The 18,261-nt window shown below is 37.3% G+C and overlaps 2 protein-coding genes across 2 annotated transcripts in view; both read right to left on the bottom strand.

Moving 5' to 3' along the window:
• The window catches only part of LOC111517295 (uncharacterized), a 31,075-nt gene extending 15,834 nt beyond the window's left edge, over nucleotides 1–15,241 (bottom strand). The window contains exons 1-5 of the mRNA XM_074175784.1: nucleotides 14,915–15,241; nucleotides 12,882–13,027; nucleotides 11,709–11,878; nucleotides 9,929–10,167; nucleotides 7,834–8,023 (exon numbers count right to left, since the gene is read on the bottom strand). Of these exons, the coding sequence (XP_074031885.1) occupies nucleotides 7,834–8,023; nucleotides 9,929–10,167; nucleotides 11,709–11,878; nucleotides 12,882–13,027; nucleotides 14,915–14,969 (800 nt within the window). The 5' untranslated portion in view covers nucleotides 14,970–15,241. The remainder of the gene's footprint in view (nucleotides 1–7,833; nucleotides 8,024–9,928; nucleotides 10,168–11,708; nucleotides 11,879–12,881; nucleotides 13,028–14,914) is intronic.
• Nucleotides 180–879, bottom strand: LOC141482445 (uncharacterized). Its single transcript, XM_074175769.1, has 2 exons — nucleotides 607–879; nucleotides 180–543 (listed from the first exon to the last, which is right to left on the bottom strand). The coding sequence occupies exons 1-2, from the start codon at nucleotides 756–758 to the stop codon at nucleotides 180–182; spliced, it is 516 nt and encodes a 171-aa protein (XP_074031870.1). The 5' UTR covers nucleotides 759–879.
• Nucleotides 15,242–18,261: the final 3,020 nt, after the last annotated feature.

The following is an 18,261-nucleotide window of genomic DNA, read 5'->3' as shown; positions in this document are numbered from 1 at the left end:
TCGCTTCATGGTAACCAACTCGGCCTCGCTAGATCGGGCAGCTCGTTCTGCTTTCTTGCATCTCTGCAGAAAAACACTCATCTTTTCACTAACCTCTCCGATAGGCTGTGGCACCAACACCTCAGGATCCGCCGGTGTCGCTGGCAGCGGTGGTAGTCGCGTCACCAACGGCGACAATATCACCAACTCGGAGAAGGACTCCTCGGAATTTCCACTGCTGCTGGTGCTGCTGCTGGTGTGGAGGCCCTCTTACGAGAGGTCGAAAAACTACCTGCATAAGGATTAGTCCTATTGCAAGTAGCTCGGTACTTTGAAATAGGACCAACCTTTGCTGCAGGTCGTTGGCAAACCTTCTTCACAGCCCTGACTTCCTCCTCCTCCTCGAATAAGTCAGGGCTAGAAGATCTGCACCTAACTCGCGAACGCGAAGTGGTTGGCTGGTCAACCGTCACCGCTCTCGAAGATGCTGCCTCCTCCTGGTCAGCGGACACCGGCAGAATAGACGCCACAGCATTATTCACCTCCTGTGTATTGGTTGCCATTCTGAAAAAGAAGAAATAATACAAAGTTAGTTGATATAAAAAATAACATTCCTAATTTACTTACTCAAATATCAAGTTGGTCGTTGGAACGTACTGCCTTGTTGTGGAGTGGACTGCTCTCGATGAGATGACTTCTCGAACTGAATGTTGTGGAGTGCTCTCCGGAGGGTATCGACTTCGATGCGTGAGCGGTGGGAAAATGGTGGGAGCGCACATGCGCGATGAGGGTAGGGGTGTACATGCGCAAATGTTGGGAGTCGGGGGGGGGGGCTTCGGGGAGGGGAGGGGCGGGGCTTCGGAAAGGGGGCGGGGCTTCGGAAAGGGGCGGGGTATCCGAAAAGTTGGTGGCGACGGGGGGGGGGGGGGGGGGGGGGGGCGTGGCCCTAACGGGCCCCGCCCACTGCCTGGGCTCCGCCCAGGTGGGTGGGGCCTCCGGCCCAGGTAGGCGGGACATCTGGAGAGACATCTACGCCCTCTTCGCGCGCGCGTTCGTAACATAATATGCAACCGAACCCTAACCTAACGTATTAACGTATTAACGTAACCTAACTAGTACGCTAACCTACCGCTATGCAACCGAACACCTAACCTATCGTATGTATTAACGTAACCTAACCTAGTACGCTAACCTACCGCTATGCAACCGAACACCTAACCTAACCTAACCTAACCTAACCTAACCTAACCTAACCTAACCTACAGTAACTATTAACCTAACCTAACGAGGGAATACTAACCTAACACCTAACCTAACGTAAGTATGCAGCTAACCTAACGTAGCTATTAACCTAACCTAACGAGGGAATACATTCACCATGTTGGTTCCATTAATACATCATCAGTTGGTTTTGGTTTTGGTTGTATTATTCTATGATTTGGATTAATGTTCAGTCCTGGATATCCCAGTCCACCTGATGATGATGGCCTGACTTTATAGTTTCTCTCCAAAACTTCTTTATGGTTTTTCTCCAATACTTCAACTCTCTGTTCCAGTACATCATACTTTTTCATTGTAGTCCCTGTTATGTTTGACATAGCATCAAATTTTTTATTTGTAGACGCTGTTATGTCAGACATTTTTATGTCTACATCACTTGTAAGTTTGTCAAATTTACGAGTGAAAGTTATCCGAGCCTCTGCAATTTTATCGTTAAATGCTTGCCGGGCGTCCCGAGCAATATTGCCTATTGTGGATTGTATTGCAGCTTGTAGGGCTAGAAGTATAACTTCCTTTGCTCCATTAATTTCCCCCTCAAGATATGATACAGTTACACAATCACTCTTGTCAATTGGTTCACTTGTATTTTTCAATATTTTCCTTTGCATGTCATAATGACCATCTTTTGTTAATTTAAAACCATTCCCAGGAGGACCTCGAATGACATTACCACCCCATTTTCTTTTTCTACCAAACTTATCGATTGTTTTAGACATTGTGCACTCTACGATGATTCTCTTCAAACTGATATTTCTGTCATTTACATTATACTATATATTGCAGTAATTGATTAGGGAAATAGAAATAATACAAATAAAATTTTAATCATTTTATATTCATTACAGTAATACATATACATACATACATAATACATTAATATCACATTACTTCTATCATATATTATTAATTATAAATGGCTACATAAATATCAATATTGAATTTTCCGGTTTTGAAGATATTGAATGATATTTCAATCATTGATCTCGGCAGATAATAAATTAATCAATTGATCCAATGGAGTCTCCTGAGATTGTGATTGTTGAATAATATTACTTATCCAACGAATGTTCTCATTTGGATCGTTTTCATAAAATTCAATATCATTATGACCCCAAGGAAGAGTGTGGGTAGTATTCGGAATGATAAATCGTTTATCGTCGTGATATGATAATGCAACTTTATTTTTTAATTCAGTATACATATCATGTAACACGCTTCTAAATGAATTCATCTTTCTGAATATCATACCACCTTGTTCGACGATTTTTTGATAATCTTCGCATGTCAATTCATTCTTTATTACAGATCGTTTAACCCCTTTGGCTTTCTTAAATTCACCATCAACAGATTTCACATAATATGCTTTAGCACCTGTACCATAAAAACTCATGATTGGATCATTTGGAAATTCATCTTTGAAGTTACCCAAGACTGAACTTGTTACTGGAATATTGAATTGGTTAACTATACTGTAATTGGATGTATCAAATCTACTTATGTTAGTTTTTATGAATTCATAAAAATTTTCTGTGTTTACTTTAAGAATGAGCGAGTCGGTATCTGTGTAAAGTAAAGAGACATTTTCATCAAAGTGTTGTTTGATGCATCCATAGAAAAAGTCATACATGACTGTTTTAGATAATTCTAATATGGAAAATCCCAAATATAATGGTTTATCGTAATGAACCTTCACTCTACCCAATTGAATGGCAACGAAATTATCAGTGAAAATTGAACAATTTTTGAAATTTGGTTTGGCTATGAGAGTGCTGGCACCTATATTTTTCTTTATATTTTCCCAATGTGTAACGAGTCTAACATCAATTCGATTATCTACATTCTCCATTGTCTTTCCATACACCGCATTATTCATTAGTTTATAGAAATCTTTAACAGATTTGTTGTTAGACCTATTACGCATTTCAGTATTAAGATCTATATAGGGTTTCATCCAGCATGATTGTTTGAATTTCAATACTCTATGTGTATTCATTACAATCAATCCATTTTTGACAGCTTGCTGTAGATTCCTATAATGAACAATATATTTTCTTTTATCATTCAAATTTGGAATTAATTTGGGAATTTTCGATTGTGTACGAGGTGGTATTATTTTTTCGACTAAAAATGGAAGGTCAGAATGTTTATCATGCAACTCTTGTGGATAATGAATGTCCACTTCAAATACATACCCATACGGACTATCAGTACTCACATCCATCACATCGAGATTAAGAATTTCATTTGGTGTCAACCATGTAAATTCACTTGTTGGTAGAGGTTGTGACATACTGTGACCGTATAGATTTGTTGCATCTAAATATGTAATGAATGTGGAAGGTTCGTTGGGATTATAATTGGGTAAAAATCTATTATTTGCTATATGTTTCCTCTCGCTACATTGACTAATTCCACCTCGTATACCTTTTTGAAAAAAGTGAATCATATCAATGTCAGTTAGTAATTCCAATTCAACATTAGTGAACTTCAACATGGCATCCCATGATAATCCAGGTGCAGTGTAATATTGTGCCGGATCTAAGTTATATATCTCTAAACTTGTGGTGCGGAAGTTTTCAAAAATATCACATAGTAGCAATACATCCGACTTCAAATACAAATCAGAGTATTCCCCCAAATTCTGACACTCGAATAAATTCCAAACTTTTCTAGCCCTATCATAATCAGTTTCCGATATATGTTCACAATTGAGTGTGTCATAAAACTGATTTTTTGTCGGAAGTAATGGATAATTCAATTTGTCAATGTCATCAACAAAACTATATGGAAATACACCTTTCTGTCTCATCAAATTGAATTTCTCAATTTGTGGGAAATGTTTGTGCATCTCCAAACATTGATCGGAGGTCAAGTTTGCACCCAACTTCTCCAACGAATTAGTCATAAATTTATAACTATCGATAAATCTCATTTTGAGATAATTCTTCCTAACCACACCATCTTTATCGGTATAGCTGTGTGTAAAGAGATGCTTCGTGAAAGATATATATTTCTCTTTAGTTTGCGGGATAACATCAACTTTCTCTTTATTCCTATACAATTCTTTTATGAATAAATGACAATCATAACCACTTAAATTATGAAAAATGATAGGTATGAAGTTTGGTATTTTGAAATTTAAATTACATTTCGAGTGAGCGGCATGTGATCTTTTCTTTCCTGTGACATGACAATGATCTCTTACTTTGACGTCACCATCAGTAAATGCTTTATTACATATACCACAAGTTCTGGCTGCAACAAACTGTTCTTCTTCTTCGACAGTTTGTGTATCCATTGGTTTAGGGTTTCTGAGATGATTTTCATGTATCTCTTTCAAATCATCTTCAATGCTACTCACAAATTTCTGAGCTGCATCTACACCCCTATATGTAACAAATTTTGTCAAATCATCATTATATGAACACTTTATCAAATAAGCAAATGAATATGGGGCATGTTTGAATGTTTTAATCGTGTATGAACTTCCAGGATTTGGCTCATTCACATGAATCGGTTTAAGCACTGATTCAAAATCAGCATACACTACAAATGGCACCCTCATTTGCCTCTCAAAGTTTTCAAACATTAGTTTATTTTCCGCAACCATTCTACCATATTTATTGATCTTTAAATTAGTAGTTGGTGTTGTGGTACTAATGTGATTACAATCATACATATTATGACGTAAAAGCAATCTCTCATCAGAAAAATATATCAAACATCCGTCACAAAAATATTTTTTCTGTCTATGAGCTGATAGTTGATTAGAAACTAATCTTGAAAGATCTTTGATCCAACAATAGTGACCATTACCGGAGTCATCAGTTATAAACAACAAATTGACATGTCTCCGGAGTCTTCTCTGTGAGTATCGCAATGGACCAATCACTTCATACTTCATTTTACCCTTCTCAAATGTACTCTCTAAACCGTAAACATTAATTGAAATATCATTCCTATCTTCGAATATTTCGATACTCTTATTATTAACTTTAACCGGAAAATCCATACCTGTGACATCTAAAACAGTGGAAAAATGTGGATATGACGTAAGTTCGGACACTCGACTATCTGCAGGATATAATGCTGATGTTATAGCCCAAGCGAAACAATATTGATCTTCATTACGAACATTCACAACAGCTTTCTTCCATTGAATACATTGAGGCAGCTTCACATATGAACGTCCTTCCAGTGGACTGTATTTATTAATGTTGACCTCGAGAAACAATATTTTTTCACAAGTCCAACCTGAATTATAAAAAAAAAAATATTACTATTCAATCTTATTGAAATTTTTAAAAAATAAATACCTGAGTCACGATCCTGGAACTCAGTCGTTTGTGCCACAATTACATCACGGAATCCATCAAAAACAGCATTCAAATCTGAAGATTGGTCCACTATTTTATTTTGGGAATTAAATGACTTCGTGTCCCTCGAATCATCAGTCTGAAGAATATAATTCCCAAAAACTTCCATATTCACCTTGATGCTTTTATGGATCCTGATGGCTGATTCCAGTAATTCAATGACCTTCTGCCTAATCTTATTGAAAAATGAAATGTAGTCACTGGTTACAATCGAACTCTCCACCCTGTATGTAGCAATGCGGCAATTGAATGCATTCGTTATAATTTGAACACCGTCAGACAATTGAACACATGCATTATTTTTATGACTCATGGTTCTTCGGTGAGAATTCACTTGGCTCATAGGAATTGTCACATTACAACAATTGCACGTATACATAGGTGTTGCATTATCCACTCTCACCCGTTTCACTGCAGGCCCTCCTTGGCAACTCTGGAGCTGATGCCGACGAAGATTATCACTACGAGTGAAAGATTTACCACAGTCACAGGAATACATTTTATATAATAGTTCTCACTAACTCACTTGATGTAAACTGACATAGCCAACACTCGTACGCTTCTTAAATACACTCTGATAGGACCCGTCAAGACGTCATAGCCAACCCCACTTCTCAACTACATGCGCCAAGATTACCTCCCAACTGAATGCGATAACAGATGTCGATATACGAGCAAGCAGTGGTCGTTGCGGTCTCGGAGAGGGTAGACGCTAGGCAAACAGTCCTCGGCTGCCGTTGTGTCACCATCGATAGCGGGGCTAGAGCGAACCTTCATCGCTTCAGGAGAGGTGAGGGCAGACCGATGAATACGCATTACTCTGCCACACGTCGTGGAGTGAACATGTCGCTCTCTAGCCGTTGAACGGTTATTGCTGTGACGTCACTCCACTACTAACTTGGTGCCCTAACACCGATGGAGCATTTATTACTTGGAGGATCTTCGAAGTATGCAGACGTATGTTTGTACATAGACAAACAAGCACATGATGAAACCCTGTACCGTGCATTCTCCTACACACACACATAAACACACAAAATCTCATATGAAAAAAAAATCTGAACGATCCATGCACCAGACACTTCAAGGTCACAATGCCTTGACTTCACTGCACAACAAAAAAACTTCACCAAACAACAACCAATAAAAAAAGCAATTAATACGTCATAGTGGTGGGGGGAGGCCGAGAATCAGCTGTAAACAACTACTTGAAGTTGTTCTAGCACCGCTTCACATAAAGCTGGGATTGATGAAGCTATTCGTAAAGTCACTTCTAAGAGATGGAAATTGTTCCAATACTCAGTTTCAGGGATCTCAGAGGCAAAGTTGAAGAAAGATGCACCAGATATAAGACGGCTCATGGCTGATCCACAATACAACACAACAATGACGGCTCCTCAAAGAGAATGGTAGGATTATGATTTCCTACCACGTAGTAACGGTTAATCCATCAATATAATGAAAAAGAACCTTACTACAAATAAATTGTCAAAAGCATTTCAAGCTTTAGGTTGCCTGATGGGTTTAAAAGCACAATTTCTTCATTTCCATCTCGACTATTCTTCAGAAAATTTAGGAAATGTGAGTGAAGAGCAAGGTCCACGATTTCACCGAGATATCAAGAAGATAGAAAAATATACCAGCGAAGATGGAGAGTCTTAATGATGGCAGAAAGACCTTCCAGGTGCTTTCTACAAACGAAAATGTACCGAACGGAGTCTGACTGGAAAAAGTAATGTGTTTAGTGCTTATTACTCAAAATATTTTGGATTAAAAGTTAGTTTCGTCACGCAATTATGAATATAAAAATTCTTGTTCAGTCTTTAATCTTTTATTTTAAGGTGATAACTTGTTTAACCTACATTGTCAAAAAATGTGACGTCCTATGACAAAATGGAAGTTACTTTTGGTTTCTCCACACCGAAAACACAAGAATTGCGCAAAAAACAGCCTTGCAGACTTGTTTTGTTGTTGTGGTTGTTTTTTGAAGTGTGTGATCTACATTACTTTTGTCCACAGAGGAAGTTCCCACATATTTTTGCTGACTCTTCCTTCATTACTCTGTGATCTCACACTACGTTCACACACTACCATTTTCAAAGCTCAATATACTACCGACAAGTTATCATGACATTTTCGGTTTGGTTTTTCCAAAACAATTTCATTCGGAAGCGATCAATAAATTTACTCGACCCACCTGGTGACATTCATGAAGGCAATGTTGAAGAAGTATCCGCTGCTTATCATGAAACTACCCAGGATGATGACGTATTGCCAATCATGGGGAAATAATACTGGAAGGTGATTCCTCGGTAGCGTATTGCAGAACATGAACAGTGGAACAAAAAGAATATCCTGCTGATCGACAATCCTACCAACCAAAGATCACTGGGGCGCTGTTGAAAAAATAAATGAATGTAGGTAGGTACTATTATTATTGTTTTGTGACATGAAGGTACCTTATTCAACGATGTTGCCATTACTCGCCCAATGACGCTGCAGATGTCACTGTACAAGAAAGTTACAACAGCTACGAAATATTTTTCTGAAAAATAAAGCTGTAAGTAGACGAGCCAATTTACAGATAATTTCATTTTTCAGGTGTGCACATGCTTACAAACTGAAAAACATTATAGGTTCTCAAATATGATAAACTTGAATCAAACAATATATTTTAATGAAACGAATGAAAATACTCTTGTCCAATTTCCGCTGGTTATTTTATTTTTACAACGGTTTCGGGTTCTATCCCATTATCAAGTGAAAAAAACTAACTAATACATGCAAAATCTAGAACCTTGGTTTTATAGGGAGTTTGTAGGTAAGCTGAATGAGGAGGTAATTAAATGAACGAGAGTGCCAACTATAAAATTCAACACTGGAGATTTATACGAGAGGTTGCCTTTTATGTTTCGGAATTTGGCAACCCTAGTGTTGCAATCTGGCAACTGACAGCTCTATCGTAAAGTTTGACATTTTTGAGCTTATACGTTTTGACATACGCACGCTATTTGAACATTTTCGTGAACATTTTCGTGCGATTATTTTTTACAAGTTTCGACGTGGATTAACTCAGCAACAGTGCATGGATGAACTCAATTCAATTTTGGCAATGAAGCCCCATCAAGGACCAGTGTTTATCGATGGTTTGGTGAATTCAATTGTGGTCGTAGTTCACTCCACGACGAATTTCGTGAAGGTCGTCCAAAATCAGTTGTTGTTTCTAAAACCATCGATTATGTGCGCGAACTGATATTGCAATATCCTCATATGACCTATCGTGAGATTGAGACAATTTTAGCATTAGTGGGACCAGCATACATTCAATATTTGCATATAATATTTGATTGTCAAAAAAATTTGTTCGCATTGGATCCCACACAATTTGTCAATCACTCAAAAAAAGGCTCGTGTTGATTTTTCGAAGGAAATGCTCAAAAAATATAATCGCGGTGCTTCTAAACACGTCTATGACATCGTGACAGGTGATGAATCGTGGATTTACGCGTATGAGCCCGAAAGTAAACAGCAGTGGACCGAATCCAACAAAAGTTGTTCACGCACGAAGCACTTCCAAGCAAATGGTTGCCTGTTTTTTCGGAAAAACTGGACATGTCGCAACCGTACCACTAAACACAGCAGAACAGTCAATTCTGAGTGGTACCCAACCATTTGTTTGCCAGTTGTCTTCCAAGAAATCAGAAAAACCAACCGCCGAAGACGGACCACTCTTGACCACGACAATGCGAGCTCTCACACATCGGCTCAAACAACTGCATTTTTGAGCACCCAAAACATCGCATTGATGAGTCATCCGCCGTATAGTCCTGACTTCTTCTTCTTCTTTTTATTCCCGCACGTAAAAAACAAACCGAGAAGTCAATGTTTTTCGATACCTGAAGAAGCGGTTGCTGCATGTTTTGGAGATACCTCAGAGTGGCAAAAGTGCTTCGAAAATTAGTTCAAACGCATGTAAAAGTGTATAGATCTTCATGGGGAATATTTTGCAAAAACAATAAAGTGATTTTCGATTATTAATATTTGATTTTGTTCTCTAATCCCAAAATATAAAATGCAACCCTCGATTTTGCTCAACTAAATTTGGTACTATCACTACAAACTGCCAAATAAAACTTGCAATCCAATTTAGTTATAAAACATCACAAAGACAACGTTATTACAGTACTGGCTCTTACGTCGCCTCGTCTGTAGAACAGCTCGTACTGTAATAAGTCAAATTCCGGACTCGTAACGTGAAATAATATCACAGGGGGCTGGTTTGCAACAATTACCTTTCAAGCAAAACCATGACCTACCGTTCCAATCGTTCTCATTCCCTCTAAACTCTGAGACTACCAAAGCTGCAACCGCAGGATGTGTCGGAGCGTAAGCTAGAGCACCAGCCATGCCTATCGCTAAGCTGGACCAAATCTTCTTGGACACGTCTTTGAACTCCACGAAGCAGATAATATCCTTCTTGGTGTCCTCCGGGTTTTTTTCGTAATGGAAGTTATAGAAAGACGAGTTCTTGCTATAGTAGAACATGACTAGCGTGATGGAGGTTATCAGGGTGCCGAAGAGAAAGTACACGAGAGCCGATGCTTTTGATGAAGTACCAACTGCAAGGGAGAGTACCTGGAGGGATGACGTGAAGATTCCTCCAACGCCCTGACCCACTAGGAACGTTTTTAAGTAAGCTGGAGGTTAGCTTGGAGACGAGGGCTAGAGTGCTCACTTGGAAAAGGGCCATTATTCCTGAAAACATTCAGGTTTAAATATACAGGGCGGTGCGATGGAAAAGAAACGAGCTCAATTCAGTAGATATACTATGCTGGTTCTAGCTCAAAATCCTTTTTTTATCCTTATGACGTTTCATTTTGCAAAATTCCATCCATTTCAAGGTCATTGGAACTGGTCGGCGAGGAAGGTCCTAGCCAGTGGGATGAAGTGAGTAAATATCGTTTAGTTGGTCGTTCTAGATAAAATTGAACTCGGAGATGAGGGTTGAATACTAATGATGATGATAATAATTAAAAAACATGAAAAAAAAAGAACACTAAGACCTGAAACGACTGTTTGAAACCATTATTGGGCGCAGGAGCGACTTTGTGTATATTGCTATTTGGAATGGGAATTTATACTGAGAGCTGGCATGTCAGAAGGGCACTAAGTCGTATTTTCATTAAAAAAAAAGTCGCATCGTCACGTGCAGCAAGTCAAATGAATGTGAAAGGAATACAGGATTCATCTACAAAGGAAAAACAAAGTTGGCGAAACATGTCAGAAGGGCACTAAGCCGCAGCTAGAACCAGCATAAAATATTTACCCAATTTCCCGTTGTTGATGTTCAGATCAAATTGCTTAAAGGCTATAGTTTTATGTTGAAGGGGAAATCTCTTGATAATATTTTCATCCTTGACACTTCTACCCCCTCCATGGAGTACGATTCAACCCTTAAATCTATTATGGAATCAGGGGTCATGTGATGCCTGTCAATACGAAGGGGGTTACTTTTTATCAATTTCCAAACGGGCCTGAATTCTTGAATAGCATTTTTGTGGAAAAACGGCCATTCTTTCTAAGCACAGCTTTGAAGCTTTGACAGATTTAGAAATTATTGATTGACAAATTATATTATTCAGTATATAATTTTAAAACGAACAATGTGTGTTTTCCCATTGACCCACTACAATGAATGTCCCAAATAATTTTTGAATTTTATGAATATTGTGTTCCGTTATTCATAACATGATTTATGGTCATGTTCTGCCTATGTAAAATATAAGTGTGAATAGAAATATTACTGTACCATTCATTATCGCCAAAATCAGCATCGTGAGAGCGAAAAACCCCGTTTGCCCTAAAAAAAATCATAAATCTTCCATAACTTGTTCCGTGTGAGTACATTTGATGTAGTCAGGTTCTATAAACTTATTTGAATTGATTTCAATGAATGAATGAACAAACTTGTCTATGAAAAACCCATTTGTACTTCAACTCACACTCGTCAGTATCAACATTGATGAATATGGTCGATACGGCCAAACTGGCAGCTAATATAAATAGCGAAGCTAAATCCTCGTCCTCAGCTTCATTTTATATCCGAATACGGTTGCCAGGACCATGCAGACTACTGACGGTACCGTAGAAGCTATATTGGAACCTGAAGCAAAATTTGACTGGAGATCGGATCTGTCGTTCGTGTTGTTCGAAGAGATGGATCGAAATTTATACATCCAATACTGAAAAAAAGATCAGACATTTAGGTCGTTGTGGTGTTAAAAATGTTGAAGCTCCATCTCAATGAATATTCATTCTACTGTATCGTTTTACATACTGATCGGTAGAGAATTTTATACTCTGTGCATTGATACTGTTCAATTTTTTGTCACTTTCCAGCTTATCACTTTATAACATCGTTACGCGATTCTTGAACAATTTTTCTATACGAATACAAATTGAACTAAAGCACTGCGACCCGCGATCGCAATATGTCACAGAAAGAAGCGAGAGGGTATTAGTTAGGTAGCTACTTAGTTCTAGTAAACAGCTCAATCATAGACAGCAACGCCACCTCTTAGCAACAAGTGGAAACACCCTATTATTTTTGTTGAGAACAATGTAATGTTCCACGCGCATCGACTCTAGAATAAAACCTTCCTTATCGATATAAAAGGAGTGCGTCGGCGCGACGTGAGTCTGTTGAGTCGAGTAATCGAAGCAATAGGGTCGGAGAAGGATTCTTGTTGTTCTGCGAAGTAGCGATTGTGAAGTCTAGTGAATGTGAAGGTATTGTTTATTCCACGACAACGCCTGTCCGCATGTCTCACTAATCACGGTCTGAAAATTAAACGAATTTGGCCGTTTTGCTTCACCACTATACTCCCCAAACCTCTCACCAACGACTACCATACTTTTGAGTACTTCGATAACTTTCTCTTCGGTAGAACCTTCGCCAATCAGGACCAGGCCTTCGTCGACTTCACCGAATCCCGAGCAAACAATTTTAATGCGGACGGAATTGATCGACTTGTGATATGTTGAGGAAAGTGCACCGAATCAAATGAACGATTGAATTGAACAAGTATTCACTGAGATATTGCAGTTGAAGTGGACTCATAAAATTTGACTTTCTGGTATCGAAGCCTACTTCCTTAGACTTGAAAAATAACCAAGAAATAATACTTACCTGTCCGCATTATCTGTCAAATAAAATGTTTCGATGTACCTGTCGAAGATACTCACGTCATTTGCTGTCACAAAAAAAGTTGTTGGTAGCAGATGCATTATTCCAAGTAACAAAAATAATAAATGGACTAAGAGAAATGTGTCTGGAGGCCCGATTTCGATAACTCTGTGATTTCTTTCTTCTGTGTTAATTCTTTTGGAATCTGAAATTCAAGATTGAAATTAAATTGGAATATTTCAACGTCAACAGTTAACATATCCTTGAGGTGAAGTCTACACTTGAAAAATATCGATCGTACCAGGGGCGTATACACGGGGGCAACGAGGGTATTGCATTTGATTTTTGAAAATATTCGAATCCCATGTTCAAATATACCCCCCCCTTGATGAGAAATTATTCATGTCATTGGTCTATCGTTGGCAGGTTGAGAACTAGAGATTGGACTTACGCATACAGTGTTTAATGTCCCCCCAGCAAAGATGGCGATTAGGCGCCATTAGGGGAAAAAATTAAATGGACTTCATATGGACATCATATTGACTTCATATTCTAGGGTTGTGAAGTATTCGTCAGGAGCTTCAAAATTATGTGTCACAAGACACCCTTTTCATTTATTTTTTCCCAGATGGCGTCCAGTCGCCATCTTGAAAGTTTCATTTGTCAATTTCACTTCCAAATAAAGTATTCATGCATTAAATTCATTATCCCAAATTTCAATTTTTAGAGTTGACCCGTTCAAAAAATAAAAGGGGGGGTACATTAAATGAATGCACTGTATACTAAAAGATAATATTGAAAAAATCAAAAAGGGCCCCATCCCGTCATCCCTTCAACAAAGGAGGGACCCTTGAATATAACATTCTATCGGTGTTCATGAAATTCCGAATTTAACAGTATTTTTTCTTCTATAAATTTAGGACAGTAGTATGAGTATATTATGAAAAAAAATAAAAAATCGAGCGAGGCATTTTATTATTCGACCTCAAGTTTTGAAACAACAAAGATTTTTTGTAAAATCTCTGGATATTCGAGAAACCGAGCTATCACCACCACTGTTCCAGAATTCAGTATCAAAAATTTAAATATTTCCGAAACTATCGGAGCTACTACCTACAAAATAAGCTAACAACATTTTTCTTCATCTGAATCTCTTTTTCTGATTGATTCGGCCATTAATTGATGAAGATCCATAGTAATTTCATAAACTACGTCTGACGATTTGTTCTCCACAAACTTTATTTGAAAAAATATATCACATGTTTATGAAAAAAAATTAAAATGTTTTTCAGAAAGGTGTGACGATTTTCAATCGTAGAAGTCACCGTAAGATTATTATTATTATATAAATATGCTGTCTGTTCAAAAAATAAGGTGAATTTTCATTTTTCCCAAAACTTATTTAGTTATTCATTATTTTCTTGAAGCAGTTCTGATAATACGCACTATCTCCTAGATCATTGCAAAACGCTGTTCGTTCATGGGTCTTTCCAATCGTTGGAACAAGAAGAAGTCACAGGGGGACAAATCTGGTGCATATGCTGGCTAAGGCACGGTTACGGTGTTGTTTTCCGCCAAAAAATTGCTTTTCCACAATACCACAATATTTTTAAATTCATAACATCCAAAGGAACACACTATATAAATATATTTTAATCAAGTTTCCAATGAGTAGAAGGTTATGAAAAACTAGCATACATATCGTTTAAACACTATGAATATTCATTTCCCCGCTCTGATTTTATACAATATAAAAAACAAAAGTTTGAAAAAAACATCAAAATCTAAGCTCTTTCTGAGAACACTCGAAAATTGATTGTTTTGCTTATTACGCGACTAATAAAAGTTTTAATAACAGAGCTGATTAGATATTCATTTAACCAAATTGTTCCTTGATAATATTTCATTGATTTGTTTTGCAGATTCATCAGTAGATAATTGTACAAATAAATATCTAAAAATAGTTCGGCTGCAATTTCAATAAATGAACAAAGCACATGTGGTTTATCGTATATCGTCACAAACACGTGTTAAGAAGGTTAGATTTTTTAACAATAATAAAAAAAACAAATCTCCATTCTCACAAACTAACCTGTGGAATCACTGTTTCGTCTCGTGACATTTTTCATCGGGAAATTCTCCTCCATTTTCCGGCAAAACACTCACTTACATTATCAAATCACTTCGCACGTTGAATTCGAATTTCTTTTATTAGAATCCGACATGCAAATAGTACGCTGTCTTATCTCCATTCACTTCAGCTGAATAATAATCAACGGATATTAGCTTTCAATTATAACGAATATAATGAATGAACGAAGGCTGATATGGAAACCAAAATAAAAACATAAATTAAACACCGTCGAGTATACTGGTGGTGCGACAAAATTGTAACACGTTTTCACGATTGTTTACAAAAAAACAAGAATTGCGACTATGGCTCAGCGGCGTAGGTGATAATTTTCCTGTGGGGTATTCGTAAACTGGGTTTTTCCTAGCTAGGGTACGAAACTCCAGAGGGTGATTCGTTGGGTACTTTGAAGAAAAAAGTTTTAATGAACATATGTCCGGAATTGCTTCGTTTCTGAGGTACAAGGCGTTAAAGTTTAAAAAAACTGTTTTTATATAATATCACAAATATTCTTACACCGATTTGGTTACAATTTGCTACAGTCATTTGAAGTAATAAGGCGCTTATTCAGCCAACAATATTGGGAAAAAAAGTACGTCACTAACCTGTTGTTGTATTCTTTCATTTTTTTTAATTCATCAACTGAAATACAACATTTTCATCGCTTGTATATTCTCCATATCTAGCTTCGTTTTCGAGAAAAAAAATGAAACCACTTTGCATATCATAAACACTGCTTTGGAGACCAGCTGACAGTGATAGTGTTTTCATATCAGTGAAAGTCAGAGTTTCAATTAGTAGTGATTCCCATCATGAATAATTTTACTAACGCATGGCTGACATGCAGTCTATTTATGGATTAGCACATGTAAACGCGAAAGAAGCACGGATAATACAACAGGACAATAACTTAACAGAGTAATTCCATTTGTTACATGCAAAATTATGTGAAACTGTAAGTTTCGAAAAAATGCAGGTGTTGAAAGACCAGAAACTGTATCAACGCCTGAACTAGAAGAAACTTACTTGATGCGATTGAAGAAGATCCTTCAGTATCACTAGGAAGATTGCACTGCAGCTGGAAGTACATCCCAAATACCGAATGGACAGTTCTAAAAAAGAAACCTCCTATACCCTTATCACATACTGCGGGTCCAAGCTACCGTAGGACCCCAAAATTGGCCAGCTCGTAGTCCTGATATGAATCCTGATTTATTATTTATGAGGTCATCGGAAGGCTCTTGTTTATGAAACTCCTGTACTAGATGTGAATGACTTATGGAATCGAGTAATTGACAATTGCAATGTCATAAGGAATACTCCAGGTATTTTTGAAAGTGTCAGACAATCAATCACAAATCAACTGCAGTCGTGTATTTCACCAGGAGGTGGTCATTCTGCTCATTTACTTCAAGGTCAGAATTGTTCATTATTTACTTCTGGTTTTTATTTTATGTTGTCCACGGATAGTTTTTAAAAGTGATTTTTTTTCTCGTAAGCGATAGAAGAAAACACAAGCAACGAAAAAGTTGTATTTTCAGTTGCTTCATCTAAAAAAATTAAAAACTACAAAAAAGTCAGTGGCTTTATTTTTTTCTCGATATTGTTGGGTGTGGTGCCACTGAGACGCCACTGGATCTAATAATTTTAATGTAATTCCGGCTAAATAAGCGCCTTATTACATCAAATAACTGTAGCAAATTTCAACCAAATCGGTGTAAGGATATTTATGATATTCTATAAATACCGTTTTTTTTTAACCTCAACGCCCTGTATGAAGCATTCCCGGGCATATGTTCATACAAACGTTTTTCTTGAAACGACCTAACGAATCATTCTATGAAGTTTCGTACCGTAGTTAGGAAACACCCTGTGTATCATAAAAAATCCCGTGAGGCGGAAATTTGATCTGACAACAGTAATAAAACAAGTTGACTTGATTTTGAGGATTTCAGAGACAGAGGCAGATTAATACGGTGGCAAGGGGGCATTATCCCCTCTCCAACAATTTCAAACAGTTGAAATATTTTCTCTTATCCATGAATTATTTATCTTTTGTACAGCATTCTGGATATTGTCTGTTTGATTAGTTCAATTAGTGACTTAAATGTTTGTATTACACTACATGAAGAGCTGGCAACACTGGAGTTGTAGTACTCTAGAAATGGTCTCAACCTCATCATTTCCAAATGTAACATAACCTGAAAATTTTGGATTACTCAACAAATAGTGTTGTCCTCGAAAGAAGCATGACATGCAAAGGCTTGGGGGTCATATTCGACAGCGACTTTAGCTTGAATGAAAACATCAACGAAGAAAACATCTCTAGCATAGATTTAGCGCTTCCAGGATGACCGTGAAGACACTGAAAATGACGACGTTCTAGACACCTCAGCACATGAACAACCAATGAGAGCGTAAAAAATGTGAATTGGAAGAAATTGTCATGGACGATCACTGAATCAAAATACCAGAAGTCGCTGATAATATTGGCATATTGATTGGAGGATTACCTGCAAATTCAACGCCATTTTTGTGTTAAATTCGAAAAAAAATCCCGGATGTTTGGCCAAAAACAATACTGTAACGATGCCCCAGTCTCTATATTCACCAGACATGGCTCAGTGTGACTTTTTTCTATTCCCAACAATAAAGAGAACCTTGTAGGGACGAAAATTTCCATTATTTTCTGAACATTCCTCATACTATACAGAGTGTAACTAAATAAGTGTGAAACATTCAGGGAGGTGATTCCTCATCGAAAAAAAATAGGATCTTTCATATAAAGAAATTTCATTAGAGCATCCCTTGTTGAGATACAGCCCTTTAAAGGGGGTACATAAAATTTGTATAACAATTTTTTTCACAAGCACTAAAAAAGGTACAATATTGAAATTAACCCGACGTTTTGTACTAACAAAATGACACTTAGCCAGTAATTTATTTGGTTTACACCATGGTTGTAAGGGGTGGAAAACGCAACCTCTAAAATGTTTTTCCAATGTAACTTTTTGTCTTATTATTTGTTTACCATTTAAAAATTTATTTCCGATGTATCTCTGTAGTTGTTCGTAAAATATTTTTTTGCTGCGAACTGGTTTATTTTGGGCAAACAACCCATGAGACATTTTTGTTTAGAATGAAACAGTCTATCGGAAATAAATGTTTAAATGGTAAACAAATAATAAGACAAAAAGTTACATTGGAAATAAATTTTAGGGGTTGCGTTTTCCACCCCTTACAACCATGGGGTAAACCAAATAAATTACTGGCTAAGTGTCATTTTGGTAGTACAAAAGGTCAGATCA

Source organism: Leptinotarsa decemlineata, unplaced genomic scaffold (assembly GCF_025532065.1).
Source record: "Leptinotarsa decemlineata unplaced genomic scaffold, Ldec_3_MD MMD2_tig00001064_RagTag_RagTag, whole genome shotgun sequence".
Lineage (NCBI taxonomy): Eukaryota > Metazoa > Arthropoda > Insecta > Coleoptera > Chrysomelidae > Leptinotarsa > Leptinotarsa decemlineata.
Note: the sequence above shows the minus strand (reverse complement) of the source record. Positions and strands in the feature narration are given on the sequence as shown.

Bases quoted from the DNA above. Each gene is read 5' to 3' on its own strand.
- LOC141482445 (XM_074175769.1), bottom strand. From the start codon at position 758: ATGTGCGCTCCCACCATTTTCCCACCGCTCACGCATCGAAGTCGATAC. The intron at 544-606 runs GTAAGTAAATTA...CTTCTTTTTCAG, and splicing joins ACGACCAACTTGATATTTGA to AATGGCAACCAATACACAGG.